Source organism: Empidonax traillii, unplaced genomic scaffold, assembly GCF_003031625.1.
Source record: "Empidonax traillii isolate 1590-97213 ecotype Southwest subspecies unplaced genomic scaffold, ASM303162v1 scaffold17:size2698205, whole genome shotgun sequence".
Classification (NCBI taxonomy): Eukaryota; Metazoa; Chordata; class Aves; order Passeriformes; family Tyrannidae; genus Empidonax; species Empidonax traillii.
Window position 1 is genome coordinate 195,241 of NW_020955210.1, and position 10,068 is coordinate 205,308.

Consider the following 10,068-nt stretch of genomic DNA (forward strand, 5'->3'; position numbering starts at 1 on the left):
ACTCAGAGGAGCCATTGACTCTCTGGAAGGCAGGGAGGCCCTGCAGAGAGACCCTGACAAATTACAGGACTGACCAATCACCAACCATATGAAGTTCAACAAGAGGAAGTGCCAGATTCTGCACCTGGGATGGGGCAACCCTGGATGTACAGACAGACTGGGGAATGAGATGCCAGAAAGCAGTGCCCTGGCAGCCAGGAGGGCCAACCGTGTCCAGGCAGGGGCATCAAGCAAAGCATCGCCAGCCAGTCGAGAAAGGGGATTGTCCCGCTCTGCTCTGCACTGGGGCAGCCTCACCTTGAATCTTGTGTGCAGTTTTGGGCACTGCAATATGAGAAAGATATTTAGCTCTTTGAGAGTATCCAAAGGAGGGAAATGAAGATGGTGAAGGGTCTTGAGGGGAAGCTGTATGAGGTCACTTTTTCTGCTCAGCCTGAAGAAGAGGAGACTGAGGGAGACTCATTGCAGTTACAACTTCCTCATCAGGGGAACAGGAGAGACAGACACTGATCTCTTCTCTGCAATGACCAATGACAGGACCCCAGGGAATGGCCTTAAGTTGTGTCAGGAGAGGTTTAGGTTGGATATTAGAAAAAGGTTCTTCCCCCAGAGTGTGGTTGGGCACTGGAACAGGCTCCTCAGGGAAGTGGTCACAGCACCAGCCTGACAGAGCTCAAGAAGCGTTTGGATGATACTCTCAGGCACATGGTGTGACTCTTGGGGATGGTCCTGTGCAGGGCTAAGGTTTGGATTCAATGATCCTTGTGAGTCTCTTCTAAGTTGGCATATTCTGGGATTCTGCAATTCCTGTAGTACAGGTATGTCTCAGTCACATAAAGACTTAGGTATGAGGTTCAGGAAGGAAGGAAAGAAAGGCCACCTCCTCACCAACAAGGGGAAAAAAAAGAAAGATGCATTCCTCACAATCAATCTTTTAAAAAAGAAAAACTAGAAATCATCTAGCATTTTAAGATTTAATGGGTTAATTCAGTTCTAAAACTGAAGGCAAAAGATCCTTACTGATGAATACAGCTCCACTGATATTTATAGAGATTGAAGAGTTTTTTCTCCTTCAATCAGCAGAATATTTTCTTTTTGCACCATAAAAAATATGTTGACTTTTGATCAGTTTGCCTCCCTCTAATATTCTCTCTAGAAAAATATCTTGTGAAAAAGGAAATAATCAGAGAAAATGGTATACCATAGGATTAAAATTATTAAATAAATAATTGACCCTAGCTTAATACAATTGCCATAACAAGATCATTTTACAAGGTCAGACTAACCAAGCCGTAAGTTGAGATAAAAGACATAGTGACAATGAATATTATGAATAGCTACTGCCTTTTATACTTAGAATTTCAAAATATTCAGATCCTGTTTCCATGGCTTTTAACTTTGAAGCCCAATTACTTCTTTTTTATCCTTAAACTCATGTCAAAAGCATAGATGACATAATGAAAAATGTTTAAATCAAAAGGATAAAGTCATGGATAAACTTTATACAGCAGGTACTAAAAAGCAAACTAAAATATTCCACTGAAATGGATCCATTCATATGTTTTATTACAACGGTTTCTGTGAGTAAGGTTGAAAAGATGGTATATTCTGGTTTCCTTTTTTTTTTTTTCCTTTCCCCCATTTGAAAAGCTATCACTGTCTATTTTCAGCATTTTCATCAGCATAAAAATGCACAGCTTGTTTTGCAATTTCCTCACGGTGCAAACGGAATTCAAACCACTGGGGACATACAAATAACAACAGCTGAATACAAATCTTAATGGAGTTTGTCATAATTGTACAGTACGGTGTTGTTCATTCATCCTGGCAGCTGGGAAATCTAGTGTGAATTAACCAATAATACAGGTTTGCAACCAAACAAATTAAAGTATACAATTTCACAAAATAAATTTTGTTTATTTCCCTATAAGCATGTAAGTAAGGGGACAATCAGCTCACATTTAAATCAAAACTTTCAACAAGATGTAACACTAGCAGAAGTTTTGCAAATGCACTAATGCATTCCTTTTAATTCCAATGGAGTTGATCTTATTTCCTACGATTTTTCTGATAGGTTTCCAAGCCATACAGAGCAGCACCACATCTGAGGATGTGCAGACTACATCCCTTAGAAACAGGAGCAAAACCAAAAGTGAAAACAGTGAGATCCTTGTCCAACCAGAATTACAATAAACATACAGGGTTGATCAATACTTTCTTTTGGAGTCCTTAACTGAAGGCATTATTACCAATACAAGACAAGAAGCACTTAAGGACTGAGCATAGGCAAAATGAGCTCAAGGTATTTTCAGCTCAATTTGCAGTGTGGGAAAGGGGTTGCAGTCAAGTCTGTGGTTTATGGTAGGCAACTGTGGGTCAAAGAGGGACTTACCAGGATATGCTCTGGATCAAAACAGAGAAAAGAAACAGAACTTGTCCCATAGTTTAAAGCAAGCTGCTGCATTTTTTGTTTCAAGGGATCGATGTCAATTTTATGCAACTTCCATGAGCACAAGCCGCATGATGGTATCTACTGCTCATACATTGGCAGCAGCACCAGCTAGTGCTGCATCTGGGCCTTCCCAGGGATGCTAGAAAGCAGCTGAGATGTCAGTTCAGGCATTGCCAGCCTCACTCCATTGCCAGTGTAACACCACAGGTACTGGGCATCATCCTGGCCGTCAGACTAATCCCCAGACTCAGGAAGAAAAATAACTTTGCATTCTGCAAAACTTAGTAGGTTGTCTCCTAGGACAGAAGTGTGGGTTTGCCTTCCATTTCACCTAACTGTAGTTAATCAAAACCAGGCATTTTTTTTTGAGATGTCACAACACATGGGCTGATTAAGAAGTATTCTCAATTTAGTAATTCACTGAACACTGACTATGAAGCAAATTATGCAAATAAACACAAGAGACACTGAAATTCCCCATGTACCATGGTCACTGTTGCTAAAGCTGTTTTACTCGTTGCTTAATATTTCATGTGTCACCAGTCACAGACCTGACAAGTTTCAGGATACTACACATGATATGTGAAAGACAACTATCTTAAATACATTTAGCAGGAATGCATAATAACCCTAATTACAATAGGAAAAATTCAAGACTACTTATCATGACTATTTTTAGTCACGTAATAACTGCAAAGTGATGGGGGTATTAAGTTACTGAGGAGAACCTCTACGGCAGACTTGAAATCAAAACATCACCAATATCAAATAGCTAACTTCAATAATACTTTTTACAGTAAAACTTACAATCCACTGAGCCAATCCAACACTTTTATATGCTGATTTCAGCCAGTACAGCATCTACACAAAACAACACTGTATCTTTTTAATGCAGAAGAAACGTCAAATATAAAGCCTCTATAGTATATATAAACATAGGCAAACATAGAGAAATTGTTCTCATGATTTTTTTCATCTCTTCTCATTAACAGCACTGGTCAAAAGAGCATAAAAGTGCTAATAAAATGTGCCGATGGCACAAAATTTGAGGTATCGTCAAAACCAATGTAAACAGAATGACATACACAAAGATTAGGTGACTTCAAGAACTGGAATATTAGGGAAAGAGTGCAATTCAGCAGCATGAAATACAAGGTCACTCGGGCACTACGAAGACGAGAAGCTGCCAACAAGGAAGGATATGGGCTGCCACAAATGTCAGTCATTTGTGAGATTACCGGGGTACCAGGCAAATCTATATGCTTGGCTCAATCAAAATATAACTGTCAACTACCACCATAATGTAGCATGGAAAGAGGGACTGGAAATTCTGAGTATTTCCAGCAGGCAATTTCCAGTGTCCTGGCAAAAATCTCATTGACAACACCAGAGTTTCCCCAATCGCCAAATGAATTGATTAGAGAATAGCTATGTGAATGACATTTGTAATTGAAAGCTTCTAACAAGAAATGAAGAACAGCTTAGCAGAATGTAGGTTGAGAGGATCGGATACTTCATTTAATTAAAACAGATTGCATATAGTTTGATTTTTTTTCCCCTGCCAAATTAGAGTTATCTCCAACAGCATAACAACTGCTAGTGCCAGAATATATGATAGATATCTCTAATACACTCCAACCCTCCAGCTATTTTCAGCTCAGGAACCTTCTGTTCCTGATGAGGATTATGTATGCCCACTACATTTCTCTTCCATGAACTTCTCCAATCTCACCCTGAACTCACAAAGATTTGTAGCAGCCGTACCCTAACTCCTGTGGTTTACTTTCAGCCTGTAACCCTACAGTCAGTTTACATCCTGACATAAACATACAACAAAGTAGTTGCTCAAAGCACAGCTATGGTGAAGACAGTCTGAGAACACCTGCCTCACCAAAGACCTCTAGGAACTTTTCAAAAGTAATTACAGGGTCTCAGAAGAGAAAATAGTCATAGTATCCCTTCAACTTCCATCAAGCCAAAAGGTACATCCCATGGTGAAGGTTTGTACCAAACAGCAAGATCTTTCACACTATCAGAGTAATGGGGATTGACACCAAAACGTTTTCCAGATCTGCTACTGTGACTAAGAGCAAAAATTGTAAATATAAACCTAGAAAGCAGAAGAGGTGATTAAAAATATTGTGTCTCTGTGTGTGCAAAGCAATTCCTCCTCTTTCCCATCTCTCTCAGGAGCAGCATTAGCTCCATTAAGAGTGAAGCTGAGTGTGGTGAAAAGGATTTTTGGCATGATGGAGTGACCGCTACACTAATGTGACTACAGAACCATACTCCTGGTGCTTCCAGAGGCAGGGAACTGTATTTCATCAACCATCACAAGAAAAAGGGGAGGAGAAGGAAATATCTTTAGCAGGCACCAGGAAGAGCAGCAAAGACAGTTCACAAGCAAAGTACTCATGCTTACTACACGCACACTTAACACATAACTCAAGGAGGCCAACTGGGAAACAGAAGGGTCTTTCTAAAGATTTTGAGAAAAGATGTGGCAGAGGGGAACAGTCCCACAGGGCACAATGACCCACTACAACAGATCCCTCATATGCTTCTGCACAAACTCTGACACATACTCAACTCCCACAGCAAAATACTGGGTAATTTTCTGCTATTTTCTCCATGAGAAATAAAGAACATCCAAGCAGAGGATGATGAGTAAAACGTACACCTCGCAGCTGACTGTGCAAGAGCAGTCTGATCACTGGTGCCATCCTAGGTCTCTGTGCCGTGCCTGCCCTAAGACTGAATTCAAAGAAAAAACACCCTCAAGGACAAGACCAACATCCTGTTCAAAGTTCAGGAGCTTTAAAAAAAAAGAAAAAAAAGGGCTTCCCTAGGCAAGGAACTGGAGGTTAGTTTTATCTAAATGACTGAAGCAGTGGAGTGAACTGGAGTGTATTCAGTACACAGCACAGAAACATCCAGGTAGGATGGTTGCTACAGTCTTTTCTACAAGCTGTTTTCCCACCTCTAAGTTCTTTACATGTATTAGTATTGGATGTATCCCCACACAGAAAACAAAAAATACCTACCTGCTCTCCAGTTTTGGGGGTCACTGAACTGAGAAGGAAATCTTATTTTGTCACACTGTATTTTCAATTATCCCCACCTCCCGTCACAATTCTCAGATAGCCTAGTGCCAAGGGCCAAGGACTGAGACGTCCAAACAGATTGAAAAAATTTATTCCACCCCATACTGCTTTGCAAAATGTATTCAGTTCTTTTAATGTATACTACCCTCTACTACCCAATGCTTTCCTTCCCCCTGGAGCACAGGAAGTATTTGAACAGCATGCAGTGAAGTACATCCTTAAAACAATTATAGTACCCTTAACACTTCCATTATATTTTATTATCCATAGTCCCCAGGCATGCACACATGTAGATTATCTGTGCTTTATAGATGTGGAATCAAACTGCACTGCAGGCAGTCCCTGAGCAAGTCAGCATCAGAAGCAGATCCCCTGTTCAGGGGTCATAATATTTTTCTAGGAAATTAAACAAGCCAGAATTTCAGCTGGTCAGCATTTACTTGAAAATAGCTCACCTAAGTGAACAACATTCCTGGTGAAACCAGCTGGACAAATAAGACTCTCAGCTTGGTGTTTGAACAAGCAAAAAAGCACAAAGAAAAAGTCACTGGAGAGGAAGATCAGACTAAGTTTTTTTCATAAGCAAACAAAACCCTCGGAAAATTAACTTTGGATTAACTTGAAATATTTTGTTGAGGTGGGAAAAAAAGGAATCTTTGTTTCATATTTGTGTTACTTGACCTTTCTCCAACCTTAAGACATTTTAAATTTAAGAATCATGTTTAAAAATGAAAGTATAAAAAATGCTGCATTTTATTGTTCTAACATATCCCTTTCCTCTCCCAAACACTGTTAACTTTCAGGATTTAAGTTATTCTTCATATTACATAGAAATATGTGAAAAGTGTCTTGCCCCAAAAAGTCCATTTCTGAGGGGAAAATACACACGCATAGAGCAGACAGGGATCAACACAGGGTACTACTTACAGAAACAAACTGCTCCCTGAAGAATAGCACATGGGAGAGAGTCTCTATGCACTCCAGGTGCCCACTTTGTCTCTGAAGGAAACAAGTGAATTGACAACATTGCTGGGCTCTTAGTATGATCTGCCCCTCAGAACATCCCACCAGGCACTCACAGGAGAGTCCCTGGAAACCCAGAGAAGGCAGAGCACAGCATTCCCATTCTCCACACAGGACCAAGACACTGGTCTGAAGGTCCTGCTGGTGCCACACTGATATATGATTACAGAACCATAGAATGGATTGGGTTGGAAAGGACCTTAAGATCATCTAGTTCCAATTCCCCTGCCATGAGCAGGGACATATTCCATTAGACCAGGTTGCTCAAAGCCCCATCCAACCCGGCCTTGAAAAACTCTAGGGATGGGGCATCCACAGTTTCTCTGGGCAACCTGTTCCAGTGCCTCACCACCCTCACAGTAAAGAATTTCTTCCTAATATAAGATCTGCTGGGTTGACTTCAGACTGCCTTGTGAACCCACTATCCTCCCTCCAGTCTTCTTCCTACCAGGACAGACAGGTTCAAGAAAAACTTTACAAGATGACCCACAGGGTACTGAGAGGCAAAGCCATAGGTGATACCACCAGTAAATCTGTCACACTGTATTTGCTGGTCTATAACACAGAACATAAGCAAAGACAGGCAAAGCCTCAGCTGGGACTGTGTGAACCACGAAGGGACCAAGGCTTCAGCAAGCACAAACGAGGAGCTGCATGACCCAGGAGCTACCCGGGCTTCTCGCCAGGATGTCAACTCACCCACTGTAAATATTTACAGAGTAACTGATGTACCGCTCACCTGTCAAATGCTTTCAGTAGCGGTGAGGAATAGCCATGAGAGTAAACCTGAGGCTGCTCTGCATGGTGTCTCCCTGAAGCCTCATGAATTTATTTTGCTAAGACAGTGTTTCAGACCTGCCTGCAAATGAACACTGTTACCAGCAGCAGTTCTGCGCTGCTTCTTTCATCCTCCCTGCACATTCACTTCTTTGGTAGTTTGCTTTTAAAGTGGAACAAACTACACTCAATTCAGAAAAAGGACTCTGTTGGAAGAAAGATGTCTGTTGCAAACATCATCTTAGGGCAGAGCAAGACTTGACTATTTAAAACCAACTGAATCCACTTGGCTCTGTGTTCTTCTGAACAACTTATCAGGTGGATTACTAATTCACTTGAACAATAAAAATCATTAGGCATCTCCATGCAGAATATTCTTTATTCTGTGGGTTGAATGTCCTCGAGGAAAGAAATTAATCTTCCTTGCATGTATATCTTCTTATTACAAAGCATTCACCCAGGAAGTTTGGTTTGAAATTCACACCCTACTGTATTTCACAACTTCCCTATGCAGAGAAAGCATCTATTTACATGGGCAAAGTACTGCAAAGTTGATGAGGGTACAAACACACACCATGTGGACTTCCCCCCACTAATTTCCAGCAATGCCAATGCGCCAAAACCACACCGAAGCTCGCCTGATTACCACACAGACAAACCCAAGCCAATGCAGGTAAACCCACCCTTTTCTGTAGACTGCTCAGGCGGTGGGTTGCAATCCAGCCTTGGCCTGCAAGTAAGGTTAGACCTGATCGACCCGTCATTGACCTGATGGCAATGCCAGCCCCCTGATATGGCTGCAGTCACAACAGGGAGAGCTCAGACTGAGTGGCCGCTCATCACCACAGCTCCCAGCCACAGGAATGCCAGGCTGTACATCACCGGAGCGCTGCCTGACCTATAAAACCACACTACCAGCCTTCTGAAAAATGGGTGAACTTGAGTGAAATTTAGCTAGGGATCACCGCGATGCCTATCTGACCCCACGGTCTCAGTCTCCAGAGGCACGCGAGGCTGAGGGTCGGGTGTATCCATCCTGGCTTCACACGCTCCAGGGCACGCTGGAGTTCGCTGCTGTAGCACGTGTGTGCACCGGTGTCCGGGCACAGCCGCCCTGTAACTCCTGTCAGCGGAGCGCAGGGGAAAAGGAGGGAAGGGGAGAGCCACGCGAGGAACCCGGAGATGGGACAGGGACACGCGCTCACCCTTCCTGCTATTTCATTTTTCACCAGAGCTGGCAGCGCTGGGCCGAGCCCGGGGCCACCCGCGGGCACCCTCTCCCAGGGACTGCCGAGGTGCCGCCCCGCCGCCTCCCGGGCATCCTCCTTCCCTCCTTCCTCCCTCTCTCCCTCGTTGCGTCCCCGCCCGCCACCCGCGGAGAGCCAGCGTCGACAGCCCGCGGCCTCCCGCTCGGCGGCCCGACGGGCAGAGCAGGGCAGGGCAGGGCCGGGCCAGGCGGGGGGGGCGCTGCCCGGGCCGCCCGCGGGCTCCCTGAGTGACTCACCCGGCCGGCGGCGGCCGCGCTCTTCCTCCGCAGCGTGAGCCCGCTCCGCAGCAGCGCTGGCAGCTCCCGCAGCTTCTGCCGCAGCTGCACCGGCGGCGGCGGCGGCTCGTGGGCTCCGCCGCCGGGGTTCCAGCTTCGGGCCAGCTCCGCGCCCTCACACGGCGACGGCATCTTCACGGAGCCCACGGCCATGCCGCATCCCTGCCGGGCTGCGGCGCGCAGACCCGCTCGCCCTCCCGCTCTGCCCGCCCGCCTTCCCCTCGCGTCGCCCCAGCCCCAGCCCCGCTCCCACCCACAGGCAGGCACACGGGCGGGCGGGCAGGCGCTCGTTCGCACGCACCGCGCACCGCCCGCACACCTTCCCCCGCACGCCGCGGCCCCACCGCCCCGGGCGGCGCAGGAAGCCCCGCCGGCCCCCACCGCTCCCGCCCCGCGCCGCGGCTCCCGCGGTGATAAAGTGCAGGTAATGAGGAGGGTGGAGGAGGTGCGGGCGGGAAGAGGCAGAAAGTCCTGTTAACTCCTTTGCGCTCAGGGACCGCCGCCTGAGCAGTGGCCCCACCGCCCGGCACAGACCCCGCACCCGCGGTGAGAACACGGGGGAGAGTGGCCAGCGCGCTCAAAGGCGGCGGGTGCGAACCTAGACGAGAGGGGTTCGGGCTCCTCCAGGTGCTGAGTGGCCTCGGCTTCCTCCTGGAGGAAGCCCCAAGCAACCTGGCGTGACCCCCCAAGCGCTCATCCTGCCTGGGCTGGAAGCCTCCTGGGGTTCCCACTTGCTCGAGTCACGCTATGATCCAGAGGGATTACTCATGGCTGCAAGGGTTGAAGACCTTCTCTGTTCCTTTCGCAGTGGATTCATAACTCAAAGAAGTGTTTCATCCTCCATGACAGCATTGATACTGGAGAAATCAAGTCAGTCAGTGACTTGCTTCCAGTCATACAGGTAATCTCCAGAAGAGAGCCCTTGATGCCAGAAACCAATTCGTGTACTGTTTGTGGAAGACTTGTCTAGAATTCAGTTCCATTAATTATGGGGGCTTTATTCAGTCTCTGGAGTCAGCTTTTTCTGGTACAGATATTGCTTTCCGGTACAGGTATTGCTTTCTCTCTGTCAGACTCTGTTCTCTTGTATTTAGATGAGAGAACTGATCGCAATACGGGGCTCCCTTACATGCATCTTTTGCCTCAGAGCTACAAATAAGGCTGACCTG

General features: G+C 45.7%; 1 protein-coding gene across 1 annotated transcript in view; it reads right to left on the bottom strand.

The window, feature by feature from the left end:
* The window catches only part of RAPGEF5 (Rap guanine nucleotide exchange factor 5), a 167,013-nt gene extending 157,939 nt beyond the window's left edge, over nt 1–9,074 (bottom strand). Inside the window, exon 1 of the mRNA XM_027895735.1 lies at nt 8,861–9,074. Coding sequence (XP_027751536.1) covers nt 8,861–9,052 — 192 coding nt within the window. The 5' untranslated portion in view covers nt 9,053–9,074. The remainder of the gene's footprint in view (nt 1–8,860) is intronic.
* Between the last annotated feature and the right edge of the window lie 994 nt (nt 9,075–10,068).